General features: G+C 42.4%; 1 protein-coding gene across 1 annotated transcript in view; it reads left to right on the top strand.

Annotated features, from left to right (window-relative positions):
• The window catches only part of LOC147683929 (uncharacterized), an 879,194-nt gene that overhangs the window by 651,896 nt on the left and 205,290 nt on the right, over positions 1-22,008 (top strand). Inside the window, 2 exon segments of the mRNA XM_086942580.1 lie at positions 5,889-6,074; positions 17,091-17,222. Coding sequence (XP_086798706.1) covers positions 5,889-6,074; positions 17,091-17,222 — 318 coding nt within the window.

Here is a 22,008-nt window from a genome sequence, read left to right as displayed (position 1 = left end):
GGAAACTCCCCTCCATCCCCATAGAAGCAATGTAGTTCTAAGGCACCAATGATTTTGTGGTTAATATTTTAATTAGCTGGTGTATAAAAGAGAGCTAGAGATAAAATATATGGAAAGATTTCTAGCAATAATAATTGAATCATAACATTATTTAGCATAATAAATATCTTAAGGCAAACACAAAGAGATGATGGACGGACCACTGAAACTTTTCAGACACTCACCCCCAGTCACAGATCTGGGTTGAATCAATCATCATTATTTAGCTCACTTCGCCACCTCAGTTCAAACCCAGCTACATGTGAATCAGTCTTGACCCTGTGCCTCTTGGAAACAGTCCAGCCTGAACTGCCAAGTCAGGTCTTCCCTGTACCAGAAACAAGCATCCTGGGGCCTGTTTCTGGGTAACACCCTTTATCAGCCAGGCTAGCTTGGATCCAGTGGCAAAGAGATCAAGGAACTCACTTTGCCACTGGATTGAAGCTAGCCTGGCTGATGAGGGCTGTTAGCCCGAAACTGCTCCCAGGATGCTTGTTTCCGGTCCAGGGAAGGCTTGGCAGTTCGGGCTGGACTGTTCCCATGAGGCACAGGGTCAAGAAAGATTTGCATATAACTGTGTCTGAACTGGGGTGGCGAAGTGAGCTAAAGAATGATGATGGATTCAACACAGATCTGTGACAAGGAGTAAGTGTCTGAAAAGTTTCAGCACTCTGTCCATCATCTACTTGTGTTTGCTAAGAAATATTTTTGTTAATAAACCTAGAAACACTGTTTTCCAATAACCCCGTTCCATTTTACTTTGGTGTTCTTTAAAATATTTACATTTTATCTCAGAACCCAAATTAGAATTGTGATATCTGATTACAAGTAAAGAGGATCCATTGAAAAATGTCTTGAATACTATCCATCTCTTCAGTTCAGCTCAATGTACATTGAAAATGCCAGCTATAATGGGTCTACTATGAAAAGAGCTCATAGTAAAAAGTGTCACCTTCACATTGATCAGTATTGGGGTTTTAAATTGCTTATCAGACATTAATGAACATAGAAAGCCTTACAGAGGGTAAGAACTATCCCTGGGCACTCTTGATGCACATAAGTGCATTAGTAAGCATTTGACAGAACTTCATGTATAGTATCAACGATGTAGTTTTTAATTGGTTCAATCCAAAAGGTAATCAAAACAGTCTCATTTCTTCATATTTCATCATATGTTAATGACGTTTTGATGTAAACAGACGATACAAGTGGAAATTTCACATCGAATTATACTCCATAATAGAAAAAAAAACAGATGCATTTCGTGCCGGTTAGCACTTCTTCAGGGGGAATCTGTATCAAGATAAGAAAAAGAAATGTAGAGAGCTGATAGCTAGGAGCTTGAAAAGTCAAAAAACTGTGTTGAAAGAAGTGCTCATGCCAGTGTGTTGACAAGTAATCATAACCTATAGGTGTTTGTGACCATACTGATAACCCACGAACTGTGAAATGAATGGGGGTATTAGAATCGAGTGGACGGATAGTAAAATGAAATGAAGCCAAGTTAAAATGCATGCATACTCTTTTTGTCAGGAATCCCAATTTTCTACTCAATCCGCCAAAATAAAAGCGTTGATTCGCAAACACTGGCCAATGCTACAATTGGAAACTGATTTTAATAAGATTTTTGACAAACCATCAATCTTTGCTTACCAACGTTCCAAAAATATACAATCTCCTTTGGATTGAACCAAATAAAAACTACATCGTTGATACTATACATGAAGTTCGGTCAAATGCTCACTAATGCACTTATGTGCATCAAGAGTGCCCAGGGATAGTCCTTACCCTCTGTAAGGATTTCTATGTTCATATTATCCAGCACCTTTCGAACCAGGAGGTGATCTCCCGGAGCACCTATAAACATTGAAACCCACTTGACCTTTTTGGTCTACATTGCTTATTTCGGAGTGCAGCGGTTCCAATAGACATTTTATCAGACATTAAAACATCTGCTATAGTTTGTACTGATATTTCATTTAAGCTTGCGTAACTTCCATGCCTATACATCTCTGGTGTACCTCGATTGACACATGTTCATCCAAAACCCGACATTAAGGAATTATACATGGGTAATAATCATTACTGAGATGTTTTATTTTATCAAGGGGCTCTGAATGACATCAAACAGACAATGAGAGTGAAAAAACACCCCTACTATACCCATCACAGCAATGAACAATGAGATTCTACCTCCTTTCCTTCTTCAAACATTTTACATTTGATCCAAGAAAAAAAATAACTTCTCTAACCAATAACACTGATGAAAACACTTTAAAATAGTCTAAGTAAAACTTTGCTTAAAGCCTCTTGGCTTTGGTATTTGTAGCCACTAAAGCAGATGTTCCATGTTTGAATAAAGGAACGTCAATAGTTTGTTAACTATTCTATTAAAGAAATGCTACAACTATCATGGGTTACTTTCCTTCTTCAGTTCTTACATCTACCTAAAAAAGGTAAATTCTTAGTAACAGAACATTCTGTAAATAAAAACTCCACAACTCCATAATGCCTGGCTGAAACTATCAGTATTACCAATAGAGGTGTGCCAATTTTGCCAGTCTTGAATATAAAACCAGAACACTTTAGTCCTCCCTCTTTCTTGATGTGAAGCAACTGTCAACGTTTGAGCAGGGTAAACACTTTAATTCCACAGTTGAAACAACCAAGCAAAAAAAGCTACCTGCATTAGTGAGGTACCGGCATTTCCTTGTCAAAATATTGTGTAACTAAAAACATCATATCACAAATATTTATCTATAAAAATGTGGCTCCATAGGCGTTAATAATAGAAAATGTACAGTAGGATGATAATTTTGAAAGCAATACGTAGGACTCAATATTTATGGCAGATGAATGTTCTGTATGTGATGTTCTCAAGTACACCACGTGCATCTCTGGGTCAATCTCCGATTTTATTTCAACAGAGTCCTAAGTTGTTAAGGATTTAGAATATGCCCAAAACACTTACTGCGGGTACACTTGATTACTTTAAGGAGGGTCTTGACTTCAGTAAGGTGGCTGATGTGTCTTGAGGGCAGGGGTGTAACACCCAGGATATACTTAATTGGAGGCATATTGCTTCTGGAATAGCCCTTCAGACACTTTATTTAGATTGGATAAGCTGTAGATTACTTGGCCTCTCGATTACTGAACAATTGCTTGACAAGGATCTGTCCAGCTAGAGCAAAACAGTAGAGGTTAATACAGCATGAATCTGTAATAGCATAATAATGTATTGTTTTCAACAATTATTCAAAATCCATTCCTTTGTTACCCTCTATTTGCTTTTTATTTATTTATCCAAAATACACATTTGGTGTTTTTAAGAACCTTTCGAAATCATTTACTTACAATCATCAGTGATAAGCTATAAGCAAATCCCAAAACATCTCTTATTTTTTTTATTTGCTGTGACTATCATTTGCCTGCATGGAATACATTTATAATCTTTTTGTTAATAAAGGGTTAACGACCACGCCCTCATGAAACCCTGTGCAAAAAGTCATTGCATTCACAAGTGTCTGGTGAAAGAAGAAGGAAGAGATATAGGTAATTTATTAATCTTCTGTGTTGTACTGAGAAAGTAGAGATCCCATTCTTGTGAACTGATAGTCTTCATGCTGTGTCTCATAGAAGTCAGTGATATGTGAAGTGGACCCAGGCTTTACAGACTCAATATCAGGAGATATCTCTTCTTTAAGTAGGGTGGATGGCTGAATATATAGATAAGTATTGTGTTAATACCTACCATCACAATCCTAGTTACTCTAAATTCATATGAATGGGAACATGTAGACACCTCCAATATACATTTACTCACAAATATTTTTGGATCTTCAAAAGTGTGTATCACTTGATTCCTATTGATAATACATTTAGGGTTTCTGGATTGTTTTTGTAAAATATCACCCACTCTTTGCCAATAGACAGATTGCAGTCATCTGCATCAAATTTACTGATTATACACGTTCATTGGGTCTTTTTTGGAGAAATGAACACATTTCCCCTTGTTTATGCCTCCTTCAAGTAAGTGTTAGTTTTTAACATAGAGGCCACTGTAACTATATCAGGCTTTGCATCAAAAGCTATGTGTGTTTGCACTGATCTGCTGCTCTAAGGCCTCCATGATGCAAATCAAACTTTCTAATGTGAGAGGAGCTACATAAGCCATGTGAAAAGTGTCAGTTTTCATTAGATTGTGTCACATTGTATCACTTCGAGATGGTGCAAACCCTTAGTAAAAGTGGGCCTTAGATTGTGAGAGAGTGGAGACAAGTCCCTTAAATTACAAACTATCAATTCATTTGAGGGTAGGTACCACACTGAGCTACATTGTACACATTGAGGTCCCCAGTTTGAAACTTGGCCCCTTGAGCTATGCTTTAATCTGCAGGAATGAACAATGAGATTTTACCTCCTTTCCCTCTTCAAACATTTTACATTTGATCCAAGAAAAAAATAACTTCTCTAACCAATAACACTGATGAAAACACTTTAAAATAGTCTAAGTAAAACTTTGCTTAAAGCCTCTTGGCTTTGTTATTTGTAGCCACTAAAGCAGATGTTCCATGATTGAATGAAGGAACGTCAATATTTTGTCAATAGTTTGTTAACTATTCTATTACAGAAATGCTACAACTATCATGGGTTACTTTCCTTCTTCAGTTCTTACATCTACCTAAAGAAGTTAAATTCTTAGTAACAGAACATTCTGTAAATAAAAACTCCACAACTCCATAATGCCTGGCTGAAACTATCAGTATTATCAATAGAGGTGTGCCAATTTTGCCAGTCTTGAATATAAAACCAGAACACTTTAGTCCTCCCTCTTTCTTGATGTGAAGCAACTGTCAACGTTTGAGCAGGGTAAACACTTTAATTCCACAGTTGAAACAACCAAGCAAAAAAAGCTACCTGCATTAGTGAGGTACCGACATTTCCTTGTCAAAATATTGTGTAACTAAAAACATCATATCCCAAATATTTATCTATAAAAATGTTGCTCCATAGGCGTTAATAATTGAAAATGTACAGTAGGATGATAATTTTGAAAGCAATACTTAGGACTCAATATTTGTGGCAGATGAATGTTCTGTATGTGTCGTTCTTAAGTACACCACGTGCATCTCTGGGTCAAACTCAGATTTTATTTCAACAGAGTCCTTAGTTGTTAAGGATTTAGAATATGACCAAAACACTTACTGCGGGTACACTTGATTACTTTAAGGAGGGTCTTGACTTCAGTAATGGGGCTGATGTGTCTTGAGGGCAGGGGTGTAACACCCAGGATATACTTAATTGGAGGCATATTGCTTCCAGGATAGCCCTTCAGATACTTTATTTAGATTGGATAAGCTGTAGATTACTTGGCCTCTCGATAACTGAACAATTGCTTGACAAGGACCTGTCCAGCTAGAGCAAAATAGTAGAGGTTAATACAGCATGAATCTGTAATAGCAGAATAATGTATTGTTTTCAACAATTATTCAAAATCCATTCCTTTGTTAACCTCTATTTGCTTTTTATTTATTTATCCAACATTTTTTTGGCAGAGACTAGAAGTTCCAGAAAGGGTAAAATAACCCACAATTAGTGTTGTTCCCTATGAAATTCACGTCTTTCACATTTTAAAATAGATATATTTTTGTTGTGTCTGTGGTAGAGCAATTTTTAAAGAACGTTAATTCCTCAACTATTGTCCAGCCACGCAGATAGAATCATTACTTTGTCATTATTCTACTTAAATCTTAATAAGATGAATAATCTTGAAATTTAGAAACTGTTAAACAATTGTAAATGAAAAGATTGAGTAACATACATGGGTAATGACATATTCCTATTTTCAGAATTAGATGAAGAAGATTTAGATGAGGAACAAGAAGAACTGGAAATATCTAGGACACCAGACCTTCAATTTAGAAGACTGCCCAAACTACTTCATTATGCTGCAACTCTGAATGAATTTTATGATGATGAAGACACCAATTACTATGAGGAAATAAGAGGAGAACACCTTCTGGTGCACAAAATTGGTAAATCGGAAGTTGTTTGTTGTTGCTATGTGGTCTGATGAAAGCCATGGTGTTTTGAATATGAGGGTGTAAACAACGCAGTGGTGAAGGCATTGCACGGCCAACGAGCTGTTGCTGAGAATGCTCTTTGGTGGTTTGCTGTCTTTTAATAGGTTTGTTTTCAGTATGAAAGTAGACCTTCCTCATTTTATCTGAGTTGTGGGAATGAACAGCCTGTCAGAGGAGGTTGTATGTCAAACTAGTGAATCCTAATATATTATAAAGTTAAGTATTTATAGTGGCTAATACTGAATAACTATATATATATATATATATATATATATATATATATATATATATATATATATATATTACCTACTGGCGGTCGCCAGTAGGTAGTTATAGTTAGGATTGTTTTCAATGTTAAATCTCAAAATTCTATTTGGAATAACTTTGGCGCCGGTTGACGAATCTGCCTGAAAAGTTCCTCAAAATGGCCTCTTTGAGCTCCGGTCCTTCCTTGAAAGTTTGGGGGGGATTCGTCAAGCGGGGGCCGAGATAAAAGGGGGGTCCCAAAATGCGTTTTCCCCATGTTAATTTCCATAGGGCGGTCAACCTCACTTTTAGCCCGAACGGCTGAATGGATTTCCACCAAACTTGGCTATGTCTCAAGATATGTGCTCCAGTGGATTTTGAGTAATTTAGGTTAAAAAAAATATATATATCTATAGGCGCGCCCCGGTACGCGCACCGGGGAGCGCACCGGGCGCGCCACGCGACTTGCGCACGGAAAGCTGATTGGCTCACGGGTGTCTGTAAACATTCGAAACAGTCCGGAGCGGCCGCCATCTTGTGTCTCGGTAGGATCGAGACACAAGAGGTGACATAAAAAATAGGGAGAAATGACTATAAGGGGGCAGGGTAGACCCCCCCCTGACCCCCTAGGTTTGATGTGGGGGCTAAAATAGGGTCCCGCTGGGCATTTAAAAAAAAAAATTCCGATTTGCGCGGGGGAGCGCCCGGTACGCGCACCGGGAAGCGCACCGGGGAGCGAAGCATGGGGAAAATCCAGGGCCTTAGTTATGAAGGCCTTGCAACAGTTTTGCGCTGCCTGTGCGTCACTTTTTGTGACGCACCAGCGGTGTAAAAAATGCGCCTCGTTGCGCTATATTTAAAAAGTGACGCATCTAGGTAGATGGGTCACTTTTTAAAACCCTGTGCCACATTATACCTGCGTCAGGTATAATGTATGCAGAGGGGGCGTTCCCCCGCAAAAAGCCTCGTAATAGTGACGCAGTGAAATCTATGAGATTTCACTGCGTCACTTTTATGATGCTGTTGCGTCAGAATCTTGCGCCTGCCTCACAGCAGGCGTAAGACTGACGCAAGACCTTTCACATGGGGCTTTCCCAATGCGTCACTTTTGTGCTTACAGATACGTCAGAAATACTGACGTATCTGTAACTCCTTGCGACATGATTCGTCATACATTAAATATGACACATCTGGAATGTCGTAAGGAGTGTGCACAGAAAAGTGACGCATCGCTGTTTTCACGCAGCGATGCGTCACTTTTCAGAAATGAGGCCCCCAGTTTATTCACTGTGTCACCTCTATGACCCTTTCTTGCGTCAATACGTCCCTTTTGCATACATTACACCTGAGGTAGGAATAATGTGGCGCAGAGGCTTACAAAGTGACGTAACTACCTAGATGCGTCACTTTGTAAATATGACTGAATAAGGTGCATTTTTTACAGCACTGATGCGTCACAAAAAGTGACGCATTGGTGGTGTTAAAGTTACGCATGGCTTCATAAATGAGTCTTCTACTTATGCGTCATATTAAATTTATGACGTATTATGTTGGAAGTTCTTTTAGATACGTTAGTATTTCAGACGTATCTGTAAGCGTAAAAGTGAAGCATTGCTGGAGTGTGTCACAAAAATGAAGCTACTCCAGCAATGCATCCTTTCACATGGGGCCAAGCCCCATGTGAAAGGGCCTGCACGCCTGCTGTGAAACAGGCGTAATATTTGGAAGCAACAGCGTCATAAAAGTGACGCGGTGATATGTCATAGATTTCACTGCGTCACTTCTACGACCCTTTCTTGCATCAATACGTCCCTTTTGCATACATTACACCTGACGTAGGAATAATGTGGTGCAGGGGCTTACAAAGTGACGCAACTACCTAGATGCGTCACTTTGTAAATATGACTGAATAAGGTGCATATTTTACAGCACTGGTGCGTCACAATAAGTGACGCATCGGTGGTGTTAAAGTTACGCATGGCTTCATAAATGAGTCTTCTACTCATGCGTCATATTAAATTTATGACGTATTATGTTGGAAGTTCTTTTAGATACGTTAGTATTTCAGACGTATCTGTAAGCGCAAAAGTGAAGCATTGCTGGAGTGTGTCACAAAAATGAAGCTACTCCAGCAATGCATCCTTTCACATGGGGCCAAGCCCCATGTGAAAGGGCCTGCACGCCTGCTGTGAAACAGGCGTAATATTTGGAAGCAACAGCGTCATAAAAGTGACGCAGTGATATGTCATAGATTTCACTGCGTCACTTCTACGACCCTTTCTTGCGTCAATACGTCCCTTTTGCATACATTACACCTGACGTAGGAATAATGTGGCGCAGGGGCTTACAAAGTGACGCAACTACCTAGATGCGTCACTTTGTAAATATGACTGAATAAGGTGCATTTTTTACAGCACTGGTGCGTCACAACAAGTCAGTCAGTCAGTCAAAACATTTATATAGCGCACTACATACCCAGAGGGTTTCAAGGCGCTTAGGAAGGGGAGGTGGATTATTTGTCAAATAACCACGTTTTAAGCTGCTTTCTGAACGCTAGGTGATTCTGGGTGAGGCAAAGGTAAGCGGGGAGTGAGTTCCATGTTTTGGCAGCCAGGTATGAGAAGGATCTGCCTCCCATGGTGGTCTTGTTGATGCGAGGTACAGTGGCGAAGGCTTGGCTGGAAGAGCGGAGTTGGCGGGAGGGGGTGTAGAAGGACAGTCGAGAGTTGAGGCAATCTGGTCCGATGTCGTAGAGTGATTTGTGTGCGTGGGTAAGCAGTCGGAAAGTGATCCTCTTATTGACGGGTAGCCAGTGGAGGTCTTTAAGGTGACCGGAGATGTGTTCGTTGCGTGGGATGTCTAATATGAGCCTGGCTGAGGCGTTTTGGATTCGTTGTAGTTTCTTCTGGAGTTTCGCGGTGGTACCTGCGTAGAGGGTGTTTCCGTAGTCCAGTCGGCTCGTGACTAGAGCGTGGGTGACTGTTTTCCTTGTTTCGGGGGGGATCCAGCGAAATGTTTTTCTGAGCATGCGAAGAATGTTAAAGCAGGAAGAGGATACGGCGCTGACTTGTCTGTTCATTGAGAGTGAAGAATCCAGGATGACGCCAAGGTTCCGTGCGTGGTCTGTCGGGATGGGTGCATTTCCGAGGGCTTCCGGCCACCAGGAGTTGTCCCATGCAGAGGGGGATTTACCTAAGATGAGGACTTCTGTTTTGTCTGAGTTCAGTTTCAGACGGCTTTGTTTCATCCATTCGGCGACTTCTTTCATTCCTTCGTGTAGGTTAGTTTTAGCGGTGCTGGGGTCCTTGGTGAGAGATAGGATCAGTTGAGTGTCATCCGCGTAAGAGATGATGTTGAGGTTGTGTTGGCGGGCGATGGCCGCGAGGGGGCTCATGTATACGTTGAAGAGGGTGGGACTGAGTGAGGATCCTTGTGGTACGCCGCAGATGATTTCGGAGGCCTCGGACTTGAATGGTGGGAGGCGGACTCTCTGGGTTCTTCCGGTGAGGAACGAGGTGATCCATTCCAGTGCCTTACCTTGGATTCCGATGTTTCTGAGGCGTTGTAAAAGGGTGCTGTGGCAGACTGTGTCGAAGGCTGCAGAGAGGTCGAGGAGGATGAGGGCGACTGTGTCTCCATTGTCCAGTAGAGTTCGAATGTCGTCTGTTGCTGCGATAAGGGCGGTCTCAGTGCTGTGTTTGGCTCGGAAGCCAGATTGTGAGGGGTCGAGTGATTTGTTGTCTTCGAGGAAGGCGGCGAGTTGGTTGTTGACAGCTTTCTCAATGACTTTGGCCGGGAATGGAAGAAGCGAGATGGGGCGGTAGTTTTTGAGTTCGGTGGGGTCTGCTGTTGGTTTTTTCAGAAGGGCGGTGAGTTCAGCGTGTTTCCAATCTTCTGGGAAGGTAGCGGAGTTGAAGGAGCAGTTGATGACGTCTCGGAGGTGCGGAGCTATGACGGAGTCTGCTTTGTTGAAGATGTGGTGGGGCATGGGTCTGTGGGGGATCCAGAGTGGATGGAATTCATCAGGCGGATGGTGTCCTCAGTGGAGATTGGGTTCCAGGCGTTAAGGGTGTTAACGGGGGGAAGATGGTCAGTTGATGGTGGGGTGGGTTGGCTTCCGGGTTGGTTGTCAAAGCTGTTGTGGATGTCAGCAATCTTGTTGTGGAAAAAAGAGGCTAGGGAATCGCAGAGGGTTTGAGAGGGGGTGATGTCGTTGGAGTTGGCCGAGGGGTTGGAAAATTCCTTGACGATGTTGAAAAGTTCCTTGCTGTTGTGGGCGTTGTTGTCAAGTCGATCTTTGAATGCTGTTTTCTTGGCTTTTCGGATCAGTTGGTGGTGAGTACGGATGGCGCTTTTGAAGGCGTCCTTGTTGCTGGTGGATGGGTCTTTTTTCCAGGCCTTTTCAAGGGAGCGGCACAGTTTCTTGGATTTCTTGAGGTCGTCGTTGAACCATGAAGCCTTCTTGATGCCAAGTTTGTGTTGACGTTTTTTCAGTGGTGCTAATGTGTCGGCGGTGTTGGATAACCAAAGGGTGAGGTTGGAGGCGGCTTCGTTGGCATTAGAAGAGAGGGCTGGGGAGGTTTGAAGGAGTGATGTGGAGATCTGCTCTGTGGTGATTTTGTTCCAGTTTCTTTGTAGAGTTGGTTGGAGGTGGATGATGGGTTTCGGCTTGTTGTAGGTGAAGTGAACGCAGCTGTGGTCAGTCCAGAGGAGATCTGTAGTGTGGCTGAAGGAGACATGGTTGCTGGAGGTGAAGATGGGGTCGAGAGTGTGACCTGCGATGTGTGTGGGGGAGGTGACCAGTTGTTTAAGTCCGAGGTTGGAGAGGTTGTCCACGAGGGTGGCAGTGTTGCGGTCGTTGCTCTTTTCAAGGTGGAAGTTGAGGTCTCCCAGAAGGATGTAGTCTTTGGAGGGGAGCGCGTGTGGGGTGATGAAGTCCGTGATGTCTTCACTGAATTTTGCGCGTGGTCCTGGTGGTCTGTAGAGGAGGGTGCCTCTGAGTGTGGTCGTGGGGTCGATGTGGATCTGGAAGTGAAGGTGTTCGGAGTTAGCGAGGTTGGCGTCGGAGCTGGTGGTGATGCGGATGGATTTCTTATGGACGATAGCGATTCCTCCTCCTGTATGGTCGGTGCGGTCCTTGCGAGTGATCTTATAGTCTTCAGGGATAGCGATGGCGATGTCAGGGGCGGAGGAAGCGTTCATCCATGTTTCCGTTAGGAAGGCGACGTCAGGAGAGATGGTGTCTAGTAGGTTCCAAAGGTCAATGGCGTGCCTGTGGACCGAGCGGGTGTTGAGAAGGAAGCATTCTAGGTGGTTGGGGTCGGGAATCTGTGTTGTGGTCGCAGCGGAGATGTTGTCGGTGCCGCTAAATTTGCAGGAGAGGCAGGAGAACGGTCCATGGGTGCGTCCAGGAGCGGCTTGGACGCAGTTGGGGGAGCGGCCAGGGTTAAGGGCTAGGAGGGTGGCGGCATCATAGGTAACGCGGGGGGGCTGGGCAGCGCGAGGGGCAGGGGGTCTAGCGCTGGGCGCGGTCCAGGCGCGGACGGGCGTAGACGGGCTTACCTTTGGCGCACCTTCGGCGTGTCCGAAGCGCGTGGACGCTGCGCGTGGGGGCATTGGCCATAAATGGATGGTGGAGGGGGCGGAGCGTGGGAGGGGCAGCAGCTGGGAGGCGGTAGCAGGGAGGAGGGGCGGGCCAGGGGACACACAACAAGATGGAGGGTCACAGGGCACCGGGGGCTAGAGGCAAAATTTCTTAAACCAACACAGCGCGAGGCTGAAATAAATAAATGAAACACACCGCAAGGCAGAATTAATTAAATAAGTGCAGCGCGAGGCGGAACGAAAATGAATAAGCACACCACAAGGCACAATTAATTAAATAAGTGCAGCGCGAGGCGGAACGAAAATGAATAAACACACCACAAGGCACAATTAATTAAATAAGTGCAGCGCGAGGCGGAACGGAAATAAATAAACAAATAAACACACCGCAAGGCGGAATTAATTAAATAAATGCAGTTACAGCTCTGTAGTCTCGGTCAGATCGTCAGCAGGAGCTGGGATCAGGGAGCATGGGGGGAGCGACCGTGCTGGAGGAGGTCCAGGTGATCACAGCGCGTCAGAGGAGGTAGGGAGCACTCTGTTCGTGGGTGGGAGGGGCAGCAGCTGGGAGGCGGTAGCAGGGAGGAGGGGCGGGCCAGGGGACACACAACAAGATGGAGGGTCACAGGGCACCGGGGGCTAAAGGCAAAATTTCTTAAACCAACACAGCGCGAGGCTGAAATAAATAAATGAAACACACCGCAAGGCAGAATTAATTAAATAAGTGCAGCGCGAGGCGGAACGAAAATGAATAAGCACACCACAAGGCACAATTAATTAAATAAGTGCAGCGCGAGGCGGAACGAAAATGAATAAACACACCACAAGGCACAATTAATTAAATAAGTGCAGCGCGAGGCGGAACGGAAATAAATAAACAAATAAACACACCGCAAGGCGGAATTAATTAAATAAATGCAGTTACAGCTCTGTAGTCTCGGTCAGATCGTCAGCAGGAGCTGGGATCAGGGAGCATGGGGGGAGCGACCGTGCTGGAGGAGGTCTCATAATGCTCTGGTGGTGTTAAAGTGACGCATGGCCTCATAAATGAGTCCTTTAGTCTTCTACTCATGCGTCATATTAATTTTATGACGTATTATGTTGGAAGTTCTTACAGATACGTCAATATTTTAGACGTATCTGTTAGCGCAAAAGTGATGCATTGCTGGAGTGTGTCTCAAAAATGAAGCAACTCCAGCAATGTATCCTTTCACATGGGGCAAGCCCCATGTGAAAGGGCCTGCACGCCTGCTGTGAAACAGGCGTAAGATTTGGACGCAACAGCGTCATAAAAGTGACGCAGTGATATCTCATAGATTTCACTGCGTCACCTCTACGACCCTTTCTTGCGTCAATACATCCCTTTTCCATACATTACACCTGACGTAGGAATAATGTGGCGCAGGGGCTTACAAAGTGACGCATCTACCTAGATGCGCCACTTTGTAAATATGAATAAGTAAGGTGCATTTTTTACTGGACTGATGCGTCACAAAAAGTGACGCTCTGGTGGTGTTAAGGTGACGCATGGCTTCATAAATGAGGCCTTCAGCCTTCAACTCCAGCAATGCATCTTTTCTTACTCTTCCACACCCCCGCTCCTTTTCAACATTTTCTTTGAATATCAACTTTCCCCATATTCACTCTTCTTCTCCTTACTTTCCTTCCCAACACTCACCTTCTTTCAGTCCACCTACTTCACTTCCTTTCTCCTCTCATACCTTTCTGTTCTTTCTTACTCATTTTCCTTTCCATTATCAATGCACTCCATTTCACTTACTCTTTTTCATTTTTTAAAGAATATAGCTCTTTGATGCGAATTGGAGGTAGTTCTGAAAAGAACTTTTTGTTTTCTTCTTTTTTCAAAACAAGAACAAAAACAGGGAATGGAAACTGCTCAACAGGAGCAAAAAAAACAAAAAAAAATAGGGGTGGAAAGGGCAGTGATGGTTCTCCAATGCTCGAACCATGAGCTGGACACTTTGCTCCCCAAAGGTAAGGAGTTGATTGCAGTATCTGCATCTCAGGACACCATGGTTAAAAGCAGGTTGAATATTTGGCACAAGCTCCTGCGATTGCCCCCTCCCAGAAGTAGTTGCTCCTCCGGTGGATGTAGAGGCCCCATCACTGGGAACTTCTTGTGCCAGAGCCCTGACACTTTCCCGGGCAAAATTCTGGGGGTGCTTCCTCTCCACATGCCGGATCATCATAAAGTTCCCACATGAGTATTTTTTTTTTTGGGTCACCCCGTGACAGGACTTGTTTGCAGATCCTGCACTCCACTTTTGGAGCATTCACCTTTTTTTGGTTAGGTGGTATTTTAAAAAATTTCCAAATAAAATGTTCCTTCACCTTTGGTTGAGGAGGCTCTTTATTGATGAATTCAGGTTCTTCATCACTGCTGGATTCTCTGGCAGCCATGGTAAACCAAGAAAGATCCAGGAGCAAAAAACAGGTCTTTCAGTCACAAAAGTGAAAGAAGAAGTGAAGGAAATGGGTGGGGATTTCATTCTTTGTAAAAAAAAAATGTAAGCAACCAATGAAAAGTGTTATTTTAAGGTCACATGACTTGACGCGCTGACGCTGCGCACACCGGAGCGCTTCCGGGTGCGCACAAGCGGCGCGAACGTAGGCGCTTCCGGGGTGCATACGCGGCGCAAACGTAGGCGCTTCCGGGGCGCATACGCGGCGCGAACTTAGGCGCTTCCGGGGCGCATACACGGCGCGAACGTAGGCGCTTCCGGGGAGGCTTACGTTGCGCGCCGAAGTGACGTCTTCATAGTTTTACGGAAATGCAAACTCATTTTCAATTCCTTATTAAAAAAACTGCTTTTATTTGTATGGTACGAAATGTTTTGCATTATTATTACCTTTTCATTCATATTTTTTTAACGAACGAAAGTAGCGCTCTGGGTGCGCTTTCCGGAGAGCTTACCGGAGCGCGCACCCAGAGCGCCCCAAGAAAAAATTATAAAAAAAAAATAATAACTTAAAAATTAATACTTACACAAAACAGCAAATTGTAAAAAAAAACATAGGTTAGAAACTCGATATAGAAAGGAATTAGCATTTAAAAAACCTATGAAATTCACTGAAAAAACCATAGGTTTCACACCAGTTATAGTTAGGAATTAGCATTTGAAAAACCTATTAAATTCACTGAAAAAAACATAGGTTTCACACCAGTTATAGTTAGCTGGAACTTTTACTGACATAAAACCATTGAAATTCCCACGTTATAGTTAGTTGGACTCACTATAACTTGCGCGCCTGCAATGCACTGCTGATGACGTCACATATTACATTACTCATGACATGGTCAGTGACATCACTCATGACATCACTGATGACACCATCCTTGTGACAGAGTGAGAGACCTCCTTTCAGTGTAATGTAAGCCTTGAAACACATATTCAAAAATAGTATTTAACATTTTCAAAAAAATGGAGATACCCATACCAGTTACAACAAACAATTCAGTAATTCCACCATCTATATACACATCCACTCATTCACCAACAGTTCTATATAGTCACTCATACATATACTCACTCATTATATGTAGTGATACACCTATACATCCTGTTACACTTCGACAGTCATCCAAAAGTTACTCACACACATATTCACACATGCAAAAAAATATTGAACATCCATTTATTTGCATATACAGCAATACACACACTACCACTTTACTTTTAAGAAAACTTACACATACTTACTCTCTTAAAGAATCACTTATAGAAACACATACTTATTTAAACAGGAACTCTTACAATCTCTCACTCTCACATATACTCACTTATATAAATCAATACTCACATATACTAGATTAAAACATATGTTGTTACTGAAAAAGACAATAGTAAGACAGTCGTTTACTCACTAACATACACATATACACACTCATCCATCCATACAGTTTTCTACATATGCTGTCTTCAAAACACATACAAACAGTGAGTCAGTCACCAACCCATACAGCCACTTATACACAAAGTGAAACACTGATACATACATTTCAATATTTAAAATTTACTTGCTAATATATGTATTCACTAAGATACACTTAATACGGCAGTTAACCAATCAATTCTTATATTAACAAACATCCATTTACACACTAATTTAACAATTTAGTCTTCCATCGTCCTTTACAAATACATATATAAAACATATATGTTTTTCAGAAAGACACACATTCACTGGATGGTGTCATCAGTGATGTCATGAGTGATGTCACTGACCATGTCATGAGTGATGTAATATGTGACGTCATCAGCAGTGCATTGCAGGCACGCAAGTTATAGTGAGTCCAACTAACTATAACGTGGGAATTTCAATGGTTTTATGTCAGTAAAATTTCGAGCTAACTATAACTGGTGTGAAACCTATGTTTTTTTCAGTGAATATATATATACTCCAACTTGCCTCTGGAGTGCCTCGTGCACAGACAGGTACGCAGACAGCAAAAATAACAAAATTGCCAGAGTCAGACTTCTTCTTGCTGCGAAAAAAATAAATGACGCGCGGGCTAGGCCTATGGAAACTAGGTCCTAAGTAGCATTAAAGATTTCATTTATTAGAAGAGAGTTTATTGCCTATGAGTTTCGACCCTCCTAGATCTTTAATCACATGCATCATGTGAAAATGGTCAGTTGTCCTTCTTTTAAAGCCACAACTTTAAACATTGAAGATGGACTTCCGCTGACTTAAAAAGTACCTTTGTGCATCAGCCCCGTCTTTTTTAGGGCTTATACATTTTCAGGGAGCAGGTAGAGCAGTTCCTAAGAGTTAACTGCATGGAACGTGCAACATAAGTGTTCTCATTGAGTTGTTCCTTCACTCACTCAGTTCCTTTCCTTTGGGATATCTATTCACGTAATAAATGTTTGGGTTCATTTGTTACCTTTGCTGAAACGAGTCGTCACACATGAGCACTGTTTCTATTGGTATACATTGCACCATCTAAATGAATTCTCAGCATATGCTTAAAAATTGGGGCTAATTACTAGAAATGTAAATTATAGAATACATTTCCCAGGTTTGCGAACATTAGATCCTAGAAGAAAAAAGTGACATTTCTTAATGTAATACATCTTAATATTTTTGTTGCAGTCTGCTTCGATGGTACCTTTGGAAATGATTGCAGCTTAAGCTGCCACAACTGTACAAATGGAGGTGAATGCAACAGAGAAAAGACGGGCTGCCTCTGCACTCCAGGGTGGACCGGAATACTCTGCAACGAAAGTAAACATGCTTATTATTATCACTAATATATTTAAATGTGTGAAGGGTCAAAATGAATTAATATAACACACTATTTGAATTTCTTCTCTGGTATTATGAATCATTTATTTTATGGACATGCCTTAATGTGGTTATGGAACACAATCTAACCTGAGTTATTAGCGTACTGTATTTTTATTGTTGGAAAATGTAATTACAAATATTTTTTTGTAAATAATTATTTTAAGGTGTAAAACCAACAAACTGAGGGCCATATTTACAATGAAGTGGCGAAGCGCGGCGTTAGCCTCATTGGCTTAACGTCGTGCTCCGTTGCTTCAAAAACGCAGGGCTGCACCATATTTACAACAATTTGGTGCAGCCCTGTGTTTCCAGCTGCGCCGGTGCTAAATTTAGCACCCTAGATCCAAGCCAGGCACCCTTGCACCATAGTACAAGGCTGTCTGCGTCGAGGGGAAGATTGTTTATACGCAGGAAAGTCTCCTTTCCTGCATATGAACAATCTTTAAATGCTGTTTTGTAACTTTTATGTGGGCTGCTTAATGCTGCACACGTAGAATTTGCAAAATGTATTTTTTTAAATTGTTTGTGCAGGAAGGAACATCTTCCTGCAGATAAACAATCAATGGTGTTTTACTATTTCTATGCGACTTGTACAATGCAGCACACATGAAAATTGCAAAAATGAGGAGAAATTAAGCATTTCTTCTCGTTTTGCCAATTTAAGACCAGGTTTCCCTGGTCTTAATTGTGGTGCTGACTCCTATTTACGCCTACCTTGTAAATAGGGGGCAACATCAAATCCATTGGTGTTGCGGTGGAATGCCTACCGCAACACCCATTGCCCTCCCCTTTGAAGTATAGCGTGAAAGGGTTCCATATTTACAAGGACGCATTAAGCCACGTTAAGTGGCTTAACGTTGCCTTGTAAATAAGGCAAATCCCCTATCGCCACTACAACATCCTGAAAAGTGATGTTGTCGTGAAGGTCGGAGCTTGTAAATATGCCCCTGTATTTGCTTGACTGGGAATGTAACAGAATCTTTGAAGCTAGAAATCACTATTCAGGGGAAACATTCTTACAACCTAGCATTGAGATGGTATGCTAGTTGTATTGCGCAACTAATATTGTTATTTCTGCTCCGTTTTCTTTCAACTTTGGTTGAAATAGTATTTTAATGGTATAGTGACACAACTTATCGCTTCACTGCAGAATTTCCAATGACATGAGTACTACAATGGGGAGCTAGGAGGGTACATTTGTCTTAACCAATACATATCAATGTTGTGCTATTTTGTTCGTACTGGGTTCGAAGACCTCCAATTCTGAGTTTTCCTTGCAATACATTTCATGCAACTCTGATGCTTTCAGCACCAATTTCCAGATGTGTCAGAATTTGCATATTTTGTCTCATTGGATTTGAATAGCAGTTTTACTGGTCACAGGATTAGTACTGCTAGTATCTTGCTCACCCCAATAACATATCAGGTTCAGGGTCCTGCCAGGGAAGCCTGCTTGGCCATCTATTTATGGAAGATGCACTGGACACTGCAAGAGAGGGATCTGCTTGCCTGTCTGAAAGATAACAAGTAGACCAGTGGTTCCCAACCTGTGATCCTTGGACACATGGCAGTCTGCAAAGCCTCCTAAGGGGGTCCAAAACTACTTAGAAAATTAAATAGTATTAACCGATTAAAAATATATATATAAATAAAGAAGCTAAATGTACAACTAAACATTTTAAAACTTACTGTAAATGTGAAGGAATTTGAAATTGGAGGCTAGAAATTAAATTAATATCCTCAGATTTATTCGTGGGAGCAGTGCAGGTGCATCAAACAGAATATAGTATGGACCATGAGTGGCCTAGATTCAATTTAGAAATGTTCCAACCTTTCGATTAAAATAAAAAATATATATATTTATATGATAAATAAAATGTGTAATCATTTGTTTATTTGTTTGATGAAAGCTTTTTTGGTATTTTTGAGTATTGTTTTGTGTTCCAATCATCGACAATGCTTAGTTCGTGGTCCCCAGCTTTCAGTAATGAAGTCAAAAGGTTGAGAACCACTGAAGTAGACCAATTGCTCAAGTGCACCACTGAACATTTCCCTGCTGTGACTAGCAGTGGTAGACAATCCTGTGGACAGAGAAAACTATTGCGGCTGCAGAAACAAATCCAAATACTATATTGGAACCATACATTTTTTGGAAACTTGAATTACAGTGTTGGGACCCCATTTAACCTTGAAACCATGAACTGGAATATGCGGAACAGTTTGTGTATAGTCTGGTAATATGCGTATGATCGGATTTTCATCCTTCTATCGTACCTCCTTTAAAATGGCATCTCGGTCTCTGTATTTGAGGAATTTTGTGATAATAGTCCTCAGAGTGCCCTCCGGCAGCAACAGGGCCAACGATCTGTGGGCCTGCTCCACTAGAAACACCTGTGACAGGTTCAAGCCCAGATTCTGCATCCTTATCCAACCGTCCAGGAACAGCGCCAATGCATCGTCTTCAGCCTTTTCAGGGAATGCCACAAATCTTAAATTACTTCTGTGTGATTGACCCTCTGCGTCCTCTTCTCATATCTTCAGTCTCTCAAGGGCAGCCACAGTGGCCTTCAGTGCCATAATTTCCACTTGTAATTTGGACACTTGTTGTTCTGTTATGACGGACCTCTCAGCTACCTTGCAGACATCCACCCAAAGCAAGTTGACATCCAATGCAATGGCTTCGATCTTTGCCTATACTGTTGTACTTGAAGCCTCAATGGTTGCGAGGATCTGGACCCCCTTTGGGCCCTGAGGGTCCCATAGTCCTCTACCACCATCCATTTGTGTGCCCCCACCTGCCAAAGAGGTTGTGAATTGGTTGATTTTCATTTGTTGCATACTTCTAGGTGCTCTGTCTTTGCCCATTGTGAGCATCAGTGTTGTACCACTCAAGTAGTGGCTGCAGCTGAGCCACACAATGTTCAGCCCATCCCTATGTAAATGAGGGAAAACCATCTCCCTGGAATGGAACAGTTTTATCTCAAGCTGCATACAGAGTCACACATCTGAGAAGGCACTGGGACCGAAAGGGCTTCTGTAATGTCCGTCCCAATTTTGGATTTCCACTTGATAGCTAAGGTTTTTGTGGCAGCTCTTTGTGTCTTCATCTGTGTCTATACCCACCCAGATGTATCCCCCCTGCAAAGTGGTTTGTTGACACCAAACACCCTTTCTGAATCAGAAGTAGTTGTACTCCTCTCTATCAGGCCAGGACTTTATGCATAATTAGGATGCTATTTAGGTTCACTGGAGGGTAGGCAGTCAGCAGAACTGGTTTTATTTCCAGTTTACTTTAGGCAGCCAAAGTTCACTTTTTAAAAGCTATCTCCGCTGCACTTATCAAAAATGTACTTTCACGTTGTTAGATTTTTGCCAAAAAGTGAAAACAAAACTGTGAGACACTTGTGGTGAAAAGGTTAATGTGCCTGGCACAGTAACTACCAAATATAGAGTGCACAACACAGATCATGACTGCCCATTTGCACTGGTCACCAATGAATAGATAGGATGTCATGACTTACAGAAGAGTGGCTGTCTGTCTGCCAGCAGATTGCTTCCTCAGTAATGATTTGTCACATACAGAGTTGTCTTCCATGAGCATAAGCAACAAGGCTACTGTTTATAACCACTATAATGGTGCTAACAGTATAATTAGGGGTGTAAGATCATCAAAGAGAGTGAGAGAAAGGAGTCATACTTGACCTGCATTCAGGAAACCAGTCGACCAGATGTTGCATGCTCGTACAGGAAAGGACCCTTATGTCTGAAAATGAAGTCAGCACTTCTGACATGGAGGTACTATGTGTGCCATCTGCATGACAGTCATCAAGAAAGCTAGATCAAGCAGACTGCTCTCTGTCACTACCTGGATGCACCACTCACTGGGCTGCAATCGAACACTGAAAGCCTTAAACTTCAGCCAAGTGTCTGGGGAAAGGCTTTCGCACGATAAAGTCAACGACCTTGAATAACAGTCTCACCAGAGGGGGTGGAGGATTGATGAGGAATATCTACAACAGAGGATTGTACTGCTCAGCCTTGATAGCACTTGGAGAAACTCCTAGCTGCCTAGTGACAGGAAACTTTATCCATGTTTGGGGAGCCAGCATTGCCGTTAGGAGGATCATTGGCCCCCAATGTGCTGTCCAGTTCATTGATATATGGACTGGGCCACAACTTCTCACAGGAGGCATGAGATGATGTGCCTGGGTTGATCCTTTTTAGAGCAGGCACGCAGGTGTATGTGCTGTATCATTGTCTTTATGGAGCTTTCAATCCTCCTGAGACTGCTCCTGTGATACTGGACCCATATATGACTGTGTCTTTCAAGTACAGAGCTCCCTGATGTGGTGAGTGAGGACAATACTAGGTGTTTTCGACCTTGTTCCTGGCACTGCTGTTGATACGTTGCCACTGGAAGTGGGGTTCCTCCAGCACCAAGTTAACTGAAAGGGCCTGGAATATGTATATGAAGGCCCAGGAAATGTGTGGGTGCATCCCTGCCATCTCATAGGTTGAAAGTGATGCTTGCCCCAGGAACTAGACTAACAGACTCTATTCAAGGTAACTAGACAGATTTGACAGTTGCACATTTTTACAGCTCTCCTCTAGTGACACTAGGCCTGTACTGGTCATTCACTATGTTCTTCTATCTCACTCTTGTGTGTGCAAAGGATTGACACAATGGCAAAATGGACACACTACCTCATGGCCATTGTAATGA

This window comes from Lissotriton vulgaris, chromosome 11, assembly GCF_964263255.1.
Source record: "Lissotriton vulgaris chromosome 11, aLisVul1.2, whole genome shotgun sequence".
Lineage (NCBI taxonomy): Eukaryota > Metazoa > Chordata > Amphibia > Caudata > Salamandridae > Lissotriton > Lissotriton vulgaris.
This window is presented reverse-complemented; position numbering and strand designations above follow the sequence as displayed.